Below are 18427 nucleotides of genomic sequence, written 5' to 3' on the forward strand. Positions count from 1 at the left end.
GCGCGGATGGTTTCCTTTTGATGCCTCGGTCCAGTCTGAGGTATTGTGTGGAAACTGTTGCATCAGTCGGGATGATCTGAATCTGAATATGGTCATGCTTACGTGGCTGGATCTCCTCAATTTGAACTTGAAAGGCATGCAGACAAAGCACAGCCTCCAATTGTTTATATGCAGTTGAGCGTTCAAACACATTTACACTAGCAGGGTTAGAGTATCCATTTCCTTGGTATGGGATACTGGGTAAACCAAGCAGTAATGCTATTATTTGCCATCCTTTTATGACCCGCCCATACTACAGAAGCACTCAGAGAGAACATCACAGAGAAAGCAGCTTAGGGATTTTTTAAAACAGGAAGTTGCAACATGGTTTCCTGTAAATTAGGATGTTCTGAACAGCGATACAGTGTAAATAGCCTCATCCGCAGCAGTAAACTCAACAGGTTATGTAGTATGTACCATGATCATCTGACAGTAATGTACAAGGTTCCCCTGGCACCAGCTGCCAGCTGATAACCACTCTTATCCAGCCTCTATATTTATGGAGGCAGGGGGAGAACGCAGCTATTGACTTAATGACATTACATGAATGCTGTCATGAGGTCATTAAGTTATTTTGGTGTGAGAAATTCTGTGCTGGGATATTGTTGTTTAAACTTAAAGGGACAGTCCACCATACAAAAATATATAAGCATGTGAGCTACATGGTACTCTGCTTGGGGTGCTCTAAGTGCAAAGCAAAAACATTGACTAAACTCAACAGCATGTAATTCTCCTGAAACCATTACCTGGTTAATGAAGATAGTAAAAAAAAACGTTGTGTGCAGTTTCATGTCAGAATAGTTTTCTTTCTATTGTGCAGAGTGAAGCGTGCATCCCCTCATGGATGAGAGACTCTAGACAGCGTGTAAACATCAATGGCGGCCTCCTCAACTGAGGTGTGAGGTGAGCTAGCGCAGGAGAGCCTCATCCTTGAGTAAATGTACACTTCTGAAGGTAAACACAGTGTTTAGGGGTGTATTGTCCACTTTTTTGGGCTGGGTCGCGCCCTCACTGCAATCCCAATTGTGAAATACATCATTTCAATGAAGAATGTTTGTTGTGTGGCATTTAGTGTGTCTCACATTATTTATACATCACGCCACAGGCTGTGATACTGTATGTGGGTCAAAGAAAGAATATAGTTCCTACATGAAACTGCTAATCAACACGAGAGTTTATTATCTTCTGTAAGTGGGTCATGATTTCTTTTGAGTTTTTCAAATTTATCTTTTTGGTGCTCTGAGCAGGAAAATTGAGTTATACTCAGATTTCAGACACATTTTTGCAAATTATAGTTGTGTTTGATCTACTTGAAATGGTGCTTGTAAGTATCTTTTAGCAAATGGTTAGCAACACAAATAAATAAAAAACAGCACTCTGCGTGGTCATAGCGACTATTTGGGAATGTACCATGGTAATTACAAGGCAGTGCTTCAGCTTAAATTAACTGCGTCATGCTTGGGTTAAGTCGGATCCAGAATGACTGTTGGATTGGTTCCATCTCGGTTACTCTGTCGGGTTCGGGTCTGGTTCAGACAGCAATGCGCGGCTCGGGCCCTACTCTACAACATTTACATTTGTTTTAGCAGGCACTTTTACCCTAAGCAACTTGCAATGAGTGCAATCAACCATGAGGCTAAAACTCATCATCAAGCATATACATTAGCAAGTGCTGCTTCATTAGCTTCAAATAAGCCAAACCACAAGCAAAGTGCCATCTAGTTCCAGTATAGTGGCGATGAGGCTGGGCCACGGAACAAATCACACATAATAGATTGAGATAAGACAGGTGGGAGGTATAATGTGTTTTTTTCATTTTGGGGTGGACTGTCGCTTCAACTAAAGGACTGATTATGACATGCCAATAGAGTTTTGAGTAGACAAGATGAAGGAAAGAGAGAAGCTGTACGTCATGCAGCATGAGGAATACCCTCCATGGTTCCTTATTGCATGACTCACAGGTGTAGCTCTGCAGTTGAGATCTGCAAATTATAAATTCCTACACCACGAGTACACGGACCTCTCCAAACCAAGATGGCTGGAAGTTGAAGACAGATGTTGAACATTATAGCCTGTTTAAATGTGGTTTTCAGAGTAAGCTCTCTCCCCCCCTGCCTGCAGCTCATGGAGCTTTATGGTAATGCATATGAAAATCAAATGACTAACAAATCTGTTGCATGAGGTCCTTTTTGAAGGTGAAATATGAATCTGTGAAGATTGTTACAAAGAAGGTGCTGTGGTGTGGCACTTTAATAGTCATGTTATCATTTTAAAATCTTATCTTTAAAACTAAGGTCACTCACTTCTATTGTACACTGAAAGAGACTGATACAGTTCAAGTTTATATTCATTCTTGCCTGCCTGTTTATCTCCATCTTTTGTTCTTTGCAAGTCTTGAATTACAAATCTTTTGGTATAAGCTCATTGTTCACCCACAGTTCTGACTGTGCTTTACTGTTTATCCGAGAGCTGCTCCAACAGGTTCTAATTTAATATCGCCAATGTGATATGAGTGCTCAAATCACTCAGGTTGAGAGCCTACTGAACGCCTGCCAAGTATTTCATGTTGAACACAGACGGAGTGAAGCCTGCGTGGCAAGTACACACATTATAACCTGAGTCATGCTTCTACCCACCAGATACAGCCTACTCACATAGCCAACCAGTAATGCTGCTTTATCTGTGTGCACTACTACTGCTTACACAGTGCGAGCCAGTAAATCACAGTGTAAAAATTGCAAAATGCAAACCATAGCTCTCACCACACAATATCGCTATAGGGTACTTAAAATATCACAATTGTGCAACCAAGGTTTACCGTTATTCCCATATTTGATCAGCCCCATCTTAGCTCCTGCTGAACCTGCAAACACGCTTGTTATTACTGGTAAGACATATCCATGGTGAGAAAGAAAAAACCTGCAAATACTGTCATTACATCACTTCCACACAAGGGTTTAAATAACAGAGGTTTCTTTGTTGTTTGACTAGGAGAATTGATTTCCTCTTGTCCATTTTTCTAGGTGATTAATCTGAGTGGTCATTTTCGAGATAACGACCCGGGTCTGTAGGAGTCTGAATCCCACTTTCAGCTGTGCTGCCAAACTTTATGACATAACAAACACAACATAGGCATTACATAACAGCTCTGCATCTCAGCGTGGCCTCCACAATCAAATCTGACAGTGATAGATGCACTGTTCGGACTTCCTCTTCCCTGCCGCATCATTAGAGCGCATTCAGAGCTGCACGAACAGGGATACTGCGATGGCGTGCCTCACTGAGTTTCAAAAGCTAAAGTGTTTACAGTAGGAAGTGTCATATTTTGTTGAGAACACCCCTTTTTGTCCAAAAGTACTCAAAAGAAGAGAAAAACATGGACCATAGTTCAAAACAGGGTTTACATGGACAGCTGCTGTTTGTTGTCTTTCTCATGAATGTTAGTATTTGTTTTGTATTTTCTTTTCCTAGGGGTTCTAACATAGTGCCGTACTTGATCTGAATTATAGTGTGTGCCTTAGCCAATGGAACAACCTGGGAACATCCATGTATCCCACTGTCAGGACAGAAGAGCCAGCACCATGTTTTTACTACATAACAACATTAGTCGGTTGAACAGGATAGGATATCACCTCCATTCGCTCTATATGGCAAACAAGTCATACTGTCTGTATGACTTGTTAGATCAGAGGTGTCCAAACATTTTTCACTGATGGCCACAAACTGAAAAATAAACCAAGGGTTGGGCCACAACACAACTACAATGTCATAAACGGCTTTTCGATCTATAAAGGTCACCAGGGAGTTTAATTAAGGTTCTTCCACCCAATTGGGCAAATTCTGTATTAATGTAGTTGGCAAAACTTTTTGGGTTAGGGGAATTCCACTACTCTGTATCTGATTTTTGCAATGGAGTTCAGAGTATATCTGTAGTTAAAGTTCAGGCTACGCTCTGCCGCAAAACTCAATGACGAACAAAACAAACAAAGATATTTATTTTGTATCTTAGTCTCTTAAACCCCACGGACCCGCCGAAGGGGCCTAAACCACAACATCTGCATGCAACAGTGTCTGAGGGCTTCTCAAGATTTAATAAACTATGAATGTTTCATATCCATTGTAACAGGAAGAAACTCAGCTAACTGATCTTTTTTATTTTTTGCAAAAAAAAACACAGAGCCAACGCTGAGCCTCCTAATTAGCCACGAGTGAAAAAAAGCTAACTCTGGTTGCAAAGAAAACACGTTATAACACCCTTATTACTTATCGTAACTGCAAATCCAACCCATCGATTAGCATCGTGAGAGTACACAGAATCATGATAAGCGACTTTATAAACAAAAACAGACATCACAACACATGGCGCTAGGTAGCAAAAACGGCAATAGGTCTTTCCTCTGTTGTTGTCTAATCAAAAGTTGTCTTCAATGGCATTAAAACAATAACAACGCTGCAGAAGGTTAATCCATAGGTTAATCCAATGTGTCTGTGTCACTTTGAAATTATTTCTGATAATCCATAAGCAATAAACCTACTTTTCCGTTTTCGGATTTCAGAGCGTGAGACCGCTTTCGCTCTGGGCAAAACTGCACGTGCATAGCCCCCACTTTTTTTTGGTAACGTTGGTGTGTATGTGGAAATTCTCCTTCGGTTCTATTGGCTCTAACGGTCAGAAAGAGTTGTCAATCATCAAAATCGACTAATGGGTTCCAGAGAAACGGCTAAAACGCCCATTTCCACCCAAATCACCTCAGAGGTGGAGTTTTTTTTTGCTAAACCTCTCTAAAAAGGTCAAATGTCACTTGTTTTGCATTAATCTTGATACAGGGTACTTATTATATGTTGTACTTTGGATTCCTAAAAGCTTTTAGTCTACTAACCCATCATCCAAGGGTAGTTTTTACTATAAGTAAAAAATAATTCTTGGACTGACACTATAATTTACAGTTTTTTACTATGTTCAATCTGAATTTTCTTTAGAATAAAAAACATCTATATTGATTCTGACTGTTCTACATCCAATTCACCGGTTTATCATTACTTTGAGAAAAATTATTATTAATTTTCCCCTTTTAGAAGTGTAGTTATGGTCATTTGTTCTGGAAATGTCATTTTCGAGCCTGAGACCTGAATAACAGGCTTAGGGTCTAACAGGTTAGAGTTCATGTATCCGTTTGGGTTGTACGTCCCTCGGGCCTATTCTCGTAAACCTGACATCTCAGAAATGCATCTCAGGATTTTTAAGAAATAGGGCCCAAACTACTTCAACTCAAGGCTTCGCTGTTGAGATGTTGTTGGTCAAAGTTAAGGGTTGTGTGATCACACACAACATTTGTGTGGCCAACTCCAAAATGTACATTTTTTAAAATAATTTAAAAGTTGTATGAATTTGTATCTTTTGACCTTGTTGAAATTCCTCTGCAATTTATAATCTGCGGCATGCAATGTCATAGGTATTGCAGCTGTATGGTTGCACATATTTGCCGTCTATATAGAGAAAAAATAATTGCTTTTTTCAACAAAGTTCAACGTTTTCTTACCATTATTTTTCACTGCAACCTTGCGTTAGACTTCTCTGTCATCCAACATTCCACAGTTACAATATCTACTTTGATCTCGTTTAATTTGACTTGGTTGATACTAGAGTCAATATACAGTAATAATTCAAAACCTAAACCACGTCAAAACCAATTTAACAGATGCATCCAGTACTCCATAAGACAGACATACATTCAATGGTAGCTGATCTGTGTAGGTTTCTAAGTTTCTAAATGAAATAAAACACACTTTAAACAAATCCCTAGAGATTTTTTTTCAAATGGTTGTGATTTTTTAATAAGACCCGTGGGATTTCTTTGCACCTGTTTTTTTACAGTTTTTTTTTGGCCACGTCTGTTTTGTTGTTTGTTCAGCGTCAGAGTCAGAAGAAAAACCTGTATTTGGACAGCTATAATTGAGTTGAACAAAAAGACTCAGGAAAACCATTTCCTTAACAATGTTTGGAGGGTTTAAATGTCCCATTTAAATATGATGGCTTTGTGTGTTGTTCTATAGGTAGACTTTTTCTGCAGACGTTCTTAGGCAAGTGTAAATAACTATCGATTTTTTTCTCCTAAGGTAACATCATCGGCTCTGGGATATTCATCTCTCCTAAAGGCGTCTTGGAGCATGCAGGCTCGGTGGGTCTGTCACTCATCGTCTGGGTTTGTGGAGGGGGGATCTGTGCCCTTGGGTCCCTTTGCTATGCTGAACTGGGTGTCACCATCCCAAAATCTGGAGGAGACTATTCATACGTGACAGAAATCTTTGGAGGGCTAGTGGGGTGAGTACTTTTGTATTGTCTGGTTAGGGTTTTTACATTGATGTGCCTAAACTACAGCAGTAGTTTTTACTTTACAACAGCTTTTTTTTCATGTTGACTGTTAGTTTCCAGCATTTTACTCCCTTGTTGTGGATTACTCTTTAACCGCCCAGTGCGTGTACACAAGAGCGCTGGTTTAAGGACTGCCTGTGTTGAACCAATCGGCTCTAAAGGTCTTGTGACTTTCATCTGGTCATGTGATACGTCAGCTGATCACAGAGCAGCACTGTAAGACTAAAGAGGCTTTTCAATACTCTAATTTCCCCTCCTCGACTCCTCGGTCCTCCGGTAGTGACCCGGAGATGGATTTCAGTGTGCCATGTTGAAGGACATCTAATTTCTCTAAATGCACATCGAGGACCGAGCATCGAGCATCAAGGAGGCTCTCTGGAGGAGCTATAACCGAGGAGACAATGATGGGTCCTTCACGGCTCCTCCGCGGATGAATCTCCAATGCTCAAAATTATTTTGGGAATTGATGAAAAATGTGCGAGCAATTTAATTAAAACTAGGGCACAAGTTACATCTTGCACACATACAAAAATATACTTTTTTTCTCTTTATGGTCACTCCAGGGCTCTATAGTACAAAGACCAACTACAGTTTGTAGCAGGAGTATAAAATAAATCACGGCAAAGGCCTTTTTCTCTCGCATTTAAATACTGTTTGTTTTGTCTCTTTGTCCCGCAGCTTCCTGTTGTTATGGAGTGCCGTCCTTATAATGTATCCGACCACGCTGGCGGTCATCGCGCTCACCTTCTCAAATTACGTCTTGCAGCCGGCCTTCCCGGAGTGCCTTCCTCCGTACATCGCCACCAGACTCCTCGCCACCATCTGTGTCCGTGAGTAACAGCTTAAAGCCCTCTAAGATCACAGTCATTATTCATGAGTTATTCTGGTTTGGTGTTTTAACGTTATGTTTCCAAACTGGTATTCCCAGAGGTCATCTATATCCCTAACTCTTCGCGCTTCTTCCACACATTGTCTATTGATAACGCTTGCGTTTCTATAGTTGGCTCATTCTGTTCAGCAACAGAACCTACTGGGGCTTTCAACCAATGAGATTACAAGGTATGCTGATTAAGTAATTGATATATACACCGCATAGATCAATATTTGATTGGAAGTATTTTCAACATTATTGTCGCAAATGTAATAATTGAAAAGGAAGCATTGCAAACCAATACATTTTTATATTTAGCCTACAATGATTAGTAATAAGGGGCAGAGCAGGGACCTCTAGCAACACGAGGGGAAGACAAATATTTTCCATTTGCTTATTCCACCCACATTGTAACAATACAAAGCTGGTTGAAAAGCGTCTGTTTTGTGGTCTTTTTTGAACTATTTAGCATCATTTCTAGACGGGTGACAGGTTAGAATTGTACTGTCCCTGACAGTATGGCAAAATGACAGTGGAGTTTGTCAATTTTGTAGTGAATCAATCATAATTAGCAAGTTTGACAGCCTTAGTATGCTGCTAATGCTAACCACATTTTTCTTGTTAATGCCAAACAAACTGAAAACTGAAAAGCAAATTTTTTTACCAGGGTAAAGACACAACTTATTTGTATTTTATTTAAAGTCAGCAAGCCTTGATTTCAGTGCAACATCAACATTGGCAGTCTCTATTATTATGCTAAGATAACCGTGTCCTGGTGGTTAGTTCATATTTAAAGGGTCCTTAATATGTTTTATTATATTATTTTTTGTTTTATGTGGGAAGAATAAAGGTTTTCTGATTAGTTTTTTCCTGAAACGCCTCCATTTTGACTCCTTTGTTGAGTGACATCACTATATTACACTCGTGCTTCTATTGGCTAGCGCTTCAACACATTGTACGTGATATGCTAAGGATTTTCCTTGAAGCCAACAATAATAAAAGTACAGGAAATGCCATGACATTTTTGATTGATGATGCAAACATACAAATTGGTTGACGTGGGCCAGCGTGTCTAGGTTGAGTGGCTTAAAAAAAAAACTTGAGTTGACGGAAGAGGATTCGTTGCTGGAGGAAGCATATTAGGCATGAATCAGTTTCAGAGGAACACGTTGGTGACCTGATACTGTGGCTGGCTCATTGCATTCCTGTTGGCCACTTGCCTCGCTGTCACGCTGCCTGTGTCATCATGAAATCCCCGTTTACTGTTTCACACTTCAGACCTTCTAGTTAGGTCATCCCTTAAGGAGGTCACCTGACTCTATGACCTAGAGTGTCTCCCAGTAAGGTAAACTTAGAGTAAACTTCCTTTTCCTAGATCAACCCTACAAGCATCACAGGGTAAAGCATGGAAAAAGGTAATAATATAGGATTTAACAGGGATTAAAAGGGATATGAAAGGGAAAAACAGGGATTATCTATCAAGGTTGTTAACTTTATTATAGAAACATAGAAACTAACCTTACACCATATCATAAACAGAAACAATCCATTCATTTTTCCAAATTAAATGTGTCAATTGCATCGAATGGAGCTGTATCTAAGACTCGTAAATGGATTTTCTGACATCCTTTGAAAGTGTAGTCTAGATCAAATGTGTCCATCAAGCAGGATAAACATAAACAAACAATGAGCAACGTATTGTCAGTTTGTGGCCAACTGGTTGGGAGACCCTCTATGAATTTAAAGAAAGGGGAAAAACCGCAGAAATACAAGGATAAAACAAAGTCTGCAAACCAAGTTGTGCTACCATCATCTCATCCTTTGAAGTTAATATAATACTGGGATATTTCACAGTGTGCTGTTGGCTGTCATTGCCATTTGATAATTCCCCATGAAACGCTGTGCTCTACTTCCAGCCTCTAATCTGACTCGCGCCTTTCCTTGAAACGCTGTACAGTACAGCAATCTGTATTTAAATAGCCAGAAGCTAAAGCAGACTGTGCATGTATCTGGTCAGCAAGCCAGCCAGTTCAATCTCGTCTGAACTGGATGAGGAAACTGGGAGATTGACGGGAGAGGGTTGAGTATTCGTGCCTGAGAGTGTGTGCATATTGGGATGGGGTTAGCATTTACACAGCACGCGGGTGGACCTCCACTATTTTTGGCAACAGAAGGTTACAACTGCTGCTTAGTGGGGCTAACTCTGAGTGTTTTTGTGTTGTTCTCGAATGTAGTACGAGTTGTGTGTTTTTGTGACTATCAGTGTCAGACTAGATAATGGTGCCAGCCTTTGTGGACGCCGCTAATGAGAGGGTGTGTCTACGCCATTGTGCATTGTTTCAAGTGGTTTCCGTGACACTGTCACTGAGCACCATGGAAACAGGATATGGGCAGGACACCTTGCACGTCAATGATGGGGGATCCCATTGGCCAACTGATATTCTGGTTGGATGTTTGGTGTTCCTATTGGCTGCTCGGTACCGCCTCCATTCTCCTCTCACAGTGAGAGTGCTGTCACATATCTGTGATCAGCTGTTAAATAAGCTTCAATGCTTGTGATTGAATCAGCAGGGTTCCACAGCTCCCTGATAACAGATTCAAAAAGTATTTTCAATGCAGCTCCAACATCCTCAAACACCAACAAGAGATGCATAGTAGAGATATGCCACTCCTTTCTTAATAACATACTTTTAGTTATAAATCTCCCCCTTGCAGACTTAAATGAGAAAAAAACATGGATTGCTATTTTCTTTCAAAGGTCACATGTTCTTGTAGCGTCTAGTTTACACAACTCTATATACAGTGAGTCACTCTGCGGTAGTGTTCGTCAAAAAAGCCCTTTAGGCAAATTCAGGACCACAAACCGTAGATTGAGAGAAATGAAAATCTGTCAAGTCATATCAAATCTGCCCTAAGGCAAACAGTTATGTCGTTTTAATTCAATTCAGGAAAGTTCAAGTGTATTGGATGTCAGGGAGAAAAGTGTTTTCCAGCGTCTTAGTCTGAAACACTTTCTGAGATTAACTGGATTAATTGTTGTTCTGCACAGCTATGGCTCATTGAAGCTTGTTATGTCAACATAAATGTTTTTAGTGACAGGTTTATGAATGCAAGTCTGCCCCCTTCATTCTCCTCCTGCAGTGTAGTGTAAGAATGTGACAAGTGGCCTAGGTGTGTGTTTGTGTGTAGTTGTGGGTTGTTAGTGTTCTTCTAATAATAGGAGCCCTGGTCAGCCCATAGCAGCAAAGTCATGCTACTCCCATTTCAAGAGATTTACTGTGTGCTACTATTTTATTCTTTCAAATATTCATTCGTTTTACGATATGGAATTCGCCAAAAACTGCACATTTTTCAGCAATGAATAGAATGTAATTTACTTAAAATTATACCTAACAACTACTAGAAACAGGGCCGTTTTTTGGCATAGGCGGTGGCCTATGTCCCCAGATCTGGGGGGCGCAGCTCTGGAAGGGAAAAAATCATTTTGACCGACTTTGATGTAACAACATTCATAACTAGATAATGCAATTCCTGAAGAAATTGCTAGTGGGAATGCTTTATGCTGAAAAGCTGACGCTGAACTGCTATGCTGAAATGTAATGTGTAAGAAGAAAGTGAAGAATTTAGATTGAAATGATACATGAAGACTGGGGACTTGAATGTGTGATAAGATAATTAAAGAAAGTAAAAAGGCTTGGAAAAGCAGCAGAATATTTGAACTGCAAACTTTTGAACTAACTTGATCTGCGAATGATCTGTCGCCAAGGCAACGGCATTTGAAGAAACCTCAAAACTGTCTCGTAGATGTCTTCACGACTGGACTGTTAGCACACATGTGAATTTTGCGCACTTTTTGACCATTTTCATAGTAGTTATAGCAATATCGTGTTTTATTGCGAGGAATGTGTTGCCATGGGAACAGCTTTTGAGGAAAACTCACTATTGGCACATAGACATGTTGAGGGCTGGACCATTAACCATTATCTGAAGTCTGGTGCTGTTTCGACCCTTTTCATAGGTGTTACGACAACATCGTGTTTTTTGGCGAGGGACGTAGAGCTGTTGAGGCTTGGAGAGGTGACATACAGGTGAAGATTGGGGGACGATCGGACCGTGTCCATTGGAGTTACAGCGACATCGTGTTTTATGGCGAGGGATGCGTTTCCATGGCAACGGCCTATGGTGAGATCTCAGATTTGGTGTAGAGCTGTTGAGGCAGGGACCGGTGATATACAAGTAAAGTTTGGTGGGCGATCGGACCGTGTCCATTGGAGTTACAGCGACATCTTGTTTTATGGCAAGGGATGCGTTTCCATGGAAACGGCATATGATGACACCCCATAATTGACATAGAGCTGTTGAGGGCCGGACCATTATCCATCATCTGAAGTCTGGTGCTGTTTTTACCGTTTTCATAGGAGTTACAACAACATCGTCTTTTATGGCGAGGGATGCGTTTGCATGGAAACAGCCTATGGTGAGATGTCAGATTTGGCATAGAGCTGTTGAGGCATGGACCGGTGATATACAAGTGAAGTTTGGGGGAGGATCGGACCGTGTCCATTGGAGTTATGGGGACATCGTGTTTTATGGCGAGGGATGCGTTTCCATGGAAACGGTATATGGTGAGATCTCAGATTTGGCTCAGAGCTGTTGAGGCAGGGACCGGTGATATACAAGTAAAGTTTAGTGGGCGATCGGACCGTGTCCATTGGAGTTACAGCGACATCTTGTTTTATGGCAAGGGATGCGTTTCCATGGAAACGGCATATGATGACACCCCATAATTGACATAGAGCTGTTGAGGGCCGGACCATTATCCATCATCTGAAGTCTGGTGCTGTTTTGACCGTTTTCATAGGAGTTACAACAACATCGTCTTTTATGGCGAGGGATGCGTTTGCATGGAAACAGCCTATGGTGAGATGTCAGATTTGGCATAGAGCTGTTGAAGCATGGACCGGTGATATACAAGTGAAGGTTGGGGGAGGATCGGACCGTGTCCATTGGAGTTACGGGGACATCGTGTTTTATGGCAAGGGATGCGTTTCCATGGAAACGGTATATGGTGAGATCTCAGATTTGGCGTAGAGCTGTTGAGGCATGGACCGATGATATACAGGTGAAGATTGGGGGACGATCGGTATCAGCATTCCCACTAAATAAAGAATTGATGCGTGGAATAACAAGTAGTGGGAATGCTGTATCCGCATTCCCAGTAAATTAAGTAAATGTAACACCCTTTTCACCCCGGTTACACTTTTCATTTGCCATGTACGATGGGCGCTGTAAGTGATGAAAGTGGGGGATGTAGGCTTATCAGGCGCCCGCAGCTCACAGCCAAAGTGCGAGAGAGCGCCCGAGCGAGCGAGGGAGAGAGAGGGCGCGCCGGTACCGGGGCTTGGCTTGTTGTTATTACTAGCATCTGGTGCTAGCTGTGCTAACGGATATACGAAGATGTTTCTACAACAAGGTTGAGGAGAGATCTCCTGTCAGACTGAGAGGCTCAGTGGACTCTCTGAGTATTTAGATAGTTAACTTTAGTCTAAATCAGGGGTGGGGAACCTCCGGCCTCCGGGCCGCATACGGCCCGCGAGACCATTTGGTACGGCCCTCGAGGTAATTTATAAACACACGCAAAAAAGAAAAAAATTGAAGAAATATAGACCGCAAAAAACAAAAGAAAAGCGAGTGCCTGTTTTTCCTGGCCAAGATTAGGTTCCTTGAACACAACACGAGCCTGACGTGTCTGACAGGGGTGCAGTTTTGACAGAGAGCACCGGAACGCCAGAACGCCGCTCCGGCACTTGAGAAATTGCAGTACCCATAAGGAGCCGTACACAATACATGCCGCAGTTTTTGCGTGGCTGTGTCTTTAGTTGAAAGCCCAGTGGGCGATCTGTTCATCTGTCATACTGATCATACAGTCAATAACTTTGTTGTTATTAGCATCTGGTTAGCTAGCTATGCTAACGAATATAAGAAGTTTTTTCTCCAACCAGTGAGGTAAAGGCACATCTTTATCATCATCTTTATTTATTTTATCTTTATTTATCTGTTGTTATTTTTGTTTTACTTGCTTGTAAGCGCTTTGAGCACAAGGAAAAGCGCTTTATAAATGTAATGTATTATTATTATTATTATTATTGATATGATCATTATAGTTATAAAAAAATAAGAGAATAAAGTAAACAGGTATAAAATACTGTATGACAGTAAAACAAAGTTGTTATTAATAAAGAAGAATACAGTTTGAAAGGGGAGTGATTTGTAAAATATCCATAAAGAAAAATAAAATCTGCTTACAGTTCTGTTTCATATGGATGTTGAGAGATGTATCCATAGATCTCTTCATGTTGCTCTCAAAGTGCACCAGATTGATGCTTTTAACTTAAACATTTAAAAACAAATCTTCCCGGGGGAGCATGCCCCCCGGACCCCCCTAGAGGGTGTGAGGTACCCCCCCACTTAAATCGTGTCCACATGGATATGAAACACATTTGCACACATCTTGTGTCCATATCTTTCTGTTGTGGTGGTCATGCCACACCGTGCACGTGCATGCATGCGCGAGTCATGGTGAGATATCTGGATTAAGAGGTTGCTTTTTCTTTGCACAGCATGAAAGAAAGGCCCAATGAATGGGCTGTGTTTTTTTTGTTTTTTTTAAGCAGAGGTCAATAATTTGTACGGCCCTCGGAGGATGTTGAAAAAATTGAAATGGCCCTTGAGAGGAAAAAGGTTCCCCACCCCTGGTCTAAATGATCTCAGTGGGTCTCAAACGCCAGCTAAAAATCTCGCATAGGGCAGCAAATTGGTTAGAACCTGCCCTGACTATAAATATGATGTTTTTCTTCAAAAGCAGGAAGGATAAACATCCCATTTAGTTTCACTAAGGAGAAACAGAAACAGAAGCCTATGTTGGTCATTCCAACACAGCACAGAGCCAAAATTAGTTAGCACTTGCGTGTGTGCCACATAAAGGCCCAGATACACCGGCCCGAAATCGGCAGTAAATGGGAGTCAGGCCGAACATGAGCGTGGGCACGCCCTATTCGGAGTGGTGTGCGCCGCACCGTCGGGTCTTTTCTGCCGACCTGACGCCTTTTCTTGCCGATTCAACATGTTGAATCGGCGTCGGGAACACCACCGGAAGTCGGACAAAGGGATAACACCGATTGGCTGTTCAGCTAGCGAATCAGTGCATGAGAAGTGCTAACGGAAGTGAGGGAGGTTAACAAATGATTTAAAATGGAAGATGGAACACACACGGACGGCTATTTCACCTCATCGGTTTATAGAGCTCTTGTTCGTTCATGTTTTCAATGGACGAGAGTGAAAATGGAAAGAAAGACGCTATTTGTTGTTTGTTTATATCACGGAGTCTGTTCTTCTTCGCTGTCTTCCGGTTGTTGCCTCTTTTGAATGATGAATACACACTACCGCCACCTGCTGGTAAGGAGAGTTATTGCCACTCACGCATGCGCAGTTCATACGTGCTCGGCTCGGATTTGCGGTGTGTTCCAGTGCGCGAAGTCAGCAAATACGAAGGAGAGTCCGGCGACGCAACAGTCTGTGTCGGCGTCGGCGACTTCTCAGGTGACTGGCCGGTGTATCTGGGCCTTAAGTGTGGTGGTGCAACATTACTCGAGAGAGAAGGGGTAGTAGTGTGTTTCAGCCAATCAACTCTAGTTTTTTTATGCATGACTCCAACAGATTATTCATAAAAAAAACAAGCCTAGGAAACCATTATTAAAATACAAATGTACCAAAGCCTTTTCCATTTTTTCATTCACAAACCACACACAAACTCAACTGTTAGCAAAAGGTTATGCCATTTAAAGGCACACTGTGTTCTGATTCAGCCCTCATTTCAGTCAGAACACAGCGTGCAGACATTATGCTCAAATTACATATGAATGTGGTCGAGTGATTCCAATTAGTCCTAGACCACAGTGTGCCTGGCCATGTTGGACTTGTTATATTGAATGCTGGACGTAACTACTTTAAAGTTTTATTAAGGAATCATGGTCGGTCAGCAGACTAAAGCTGCCTTCACAGGACCAGTAAATAAAACAGCTTTGCTCTGACGTTGCTGTTGTGTTCCTATAGCGAGAGGTGTGCCCAACCTCTCGTGTGCCCAACTTGGCTGATGCGCTGACTCAATGATGGATGATAAGGTCAGGTTAACACAATCCATTCATATGTGCTGGTACAAACACTAAAATGTATTTGCATGTGTGTATGAGTGAAGGAAAGGGCAAGCTCAGGAGAGAAAAAGAGCTTATCGCTTGAAATTGCCGCAGAGCACTGCACTCAACGTTCAAATTAGTTCAACTTTGACCTCAATTTCCGCTGACTTTTTGACACGCAACCAATCAGATGACAGAATATATAATATGAAAAAGCGCAAACTAGCAAGGGGAGTTAACCAAAGGAACAAAATGTGTTTTCACTGCAAGGCTCTGCACCCAACCTTGTGGTGAGCAAAGACAGCTTAACAGCTACAACTGCTCTGCATATGAAAGAATATCAATGTTTTCTTGAAAATTTAAATATGGGGAGAAAGAGATAATTTCTCATTTGTTTAAAAAAAGAAATGCCGGCACAAAACAGCAAAACAAACATAGAAAATTCTTGATAAAATTAAGTAAGTCTGGGCAACGTTGCAAAACGATGGGCTCAATTGGTAGAGCTGTAAGGGGTTGGTCCACAGGACGGAGGACCCGGGTTCAAATCCAGCTCGTACGTCATCCCCCCTGTCTCCCCGTTTCATCTCCGTCTCTACAATAAAAACTGCTCGCCCAAAAACTGACGAGAATATTTGTGTGTGAATTTGGGAACGGATGTAAGAAATGGTTTACTTGGTTCAACTTGGAGTCATGTGAGAAAAAACGAATTATTTAAGCACTCAAGGAGACACGGGGTGAGTCATAGACAGTTAAATGTTCATTATAATGGTGAGGAATTACTTTAATTCTGAATAGGAGTCAAATAAAGACAAATTAACAGTGATGGCTGGGTGCAACCTTCCTTTTATCTGCCCCTGCACTACATCACCAAATGTACTAGGTTAATTGTCAGCGTGTCTGTGCATGTATTTCACCCAGACTTAATCCTGCAGATTTACTGTAGTCTGGAGGGACTCTGGTGTCAGAGACCTTGTGGTGGGTAGAGAGGAGTGGAGGGTTAGTGCCAGTTCAGTGACTCCTGTGACTAGATCCTGGACCAAGAGGAGGCGTTCCTGATGTTAGGGCCTCCTGATAAATCGGCACAAAGTTTGGATCAGAATCCATTAAGAGTAAAAGCAGTAATTCGTTTAGTATTCAAGTGCTGCGGCAGCCTTCAATGGCAGCAGTGACAGCAGGACACAGATTTACCTGCACTGTCACATTCAAAGCCTGCTGGCACCTCCTTCCTGTCAGGGTTCAAACGGAGGGAAGTGGGGGGTGGGGGTGGTGGTGTGGGGATTTTACGGGAACACAGGGACGGAAATGCATGCAGTACCCCAGGGTAAATGACTATAAAACTCCGGTGTTTTAGGGGAAAGAAAGCTGTGCCCAGTGCCACCATTAAGTCCTGCCAAAAATGCACGTGTGTGTGTGTGTGTGTGTGTGTGTGTGTGTGTGTGTGTGTGTGTGTGTGTGTGTGTGTGTGTGTGTGTGTGTGTGTGTGTGTGTGTGTGTGTGTGTGTGTGTGTGTGTGTGTGTGTGTGTGTGTGTGTGTGTGTGTGGGTGGGTGGGTGGGTGGGTGGGTGGGTGTGTGTGTGTCCGCACCAACGGAAGCAGTTTGTTAAGATTTCCGTGGTGGGAGGGAAATCTTGACTCAATGATGGATGATAAGGTCAGGTTAACACAATCCATTCATATGTGCTGGTACAAACACTAAAATGTATTTGCATGTGTGTATGAGTGAAGGAAAGTGCAAGCTCAGGAGAGAAAAATAGGTTAAATAAAATAAAGACCAAAGGGATAACATGACAAACAAAACACAATAAAGATATTGGGAAATAGAGAGAAAGAGACTTGAAATTGCATACTACCTCCTACATACTCAATCAGTGTGTAATGTTGAGATTGATCGACCACTTAGAGATGTCTCTCCTCTTAGGCTGGAGCCACACAGTGACTAAACGGGTCGTATCCGCTACAGTTCTCTATCTTATAGACGGTTCGTCCACACAAGGCCGACAGGGAAACGCAGATAACGATAACGGGTCCCAAGGTGGGTAGATCTGCGGACGCAACGCTCTGGGTGGCCAAACGGCTCCGTGATTACGCCCTATACAATAATTTCCTGATTACGATGACGCCATAGGTTATTCCAAGCCAGGTCCCGGTATCTCGCAGGACAGTGCACCCTGCAGGAGCCTCCAGCAGACCCCCCCGCAAGGCAGAGTTTCCGTTAGCGGGTAATTACCGGACTATGACCGGTAAAATATGCTGAAGACCGGCAAATCTAAATCTCTCCGGTCAAAATGTCGCTTAGTGTTTAGGTGTCCTTTGACACGCACGCAGTCATATCATTAGCTAGAACTGACTAGATCTGATCGATATGGACATAAACGCGAGTGAAGTCTAATCGGACAGGAGAGAGAGATCAGAGATCAGCTGCTGCTGACGGAGACACGCAGCTCTGCATGATCACCTGCAGCTCCGGCCGCTGTGATGGAGCTGTGAGCGGAGCAAAACACACACTTCAAGTTAGATCATCACCCTTAGCTATTTTAATTACCTCTCAAACTACCTAAACTAGTTATTCATATGTTTATTTTTACTGTCGGGTCACTCATTACTGGATCAGCCAACTGTATGAGACGGATACTGACAAGCTTTCAGGAGAGGGGGAGGAAAAGAGAGGCTCCGTGTATTATTCTAATATTATTATATAGAGTCGATATTAATTTGTTTTAAAGCTCAATAGATAACAAAGAAGACCTTTGACCAGCACTTTTCAAATTTTGTCCGGAAGATTTAAACTTTAACCGACATGTTGACCGGTGAAAACAAATTCTAACGGAAACTCTGCCGCTCGGTTCCCTCGTCCCTGGGAAGAGGCAGAGAGGAAATTCCCTCTGGGGGGGAACTTTGGAATTTGAGCCTTTACAGATAATTGACATGCACAGAAATCTACAACAAAATAAA

The 18427-nt window shown here is 42.0% G+C and overlaps 1 protein-coding gene across 1 annotated transcript in view; it reads left to right on the forward strand.

The window, feature by feature from the left end:
* Nucleotides 1-18427, forward strand: part of slc7a10a (solute carrier family 7 member 10a) — a 28203-nt gene that overhangs the window by 507 nt on the left and 9269 nt on the right. The window contains exons 2-3 of the mRNA XM_079665090.1: nucleotides 6157-6361; nucleotides 7091-7242. Coding sequence (XP_079521216.1) covers nucleotides 6157-6361; nucleotides 7091-7242 — 357 coding nt within the window. The remainder of the gene's footprint in view (nucleotides 1-6156; nucleotides 6362-7090; nucleotides 7243-18427) is intronic.

This window comes from Notothenia rossii (genome assembly GCF_949606895.1).
Source record: "Notothenia rossii genome assembly, chromosome: 2".
NCBI classification, from domain to species: domain Eukaryota; kingdom Metazoa; phylum Chordata; class Actinopteri; order Perciformes; family Nototheniidae; genus Notothenia; species Notothenia rossii.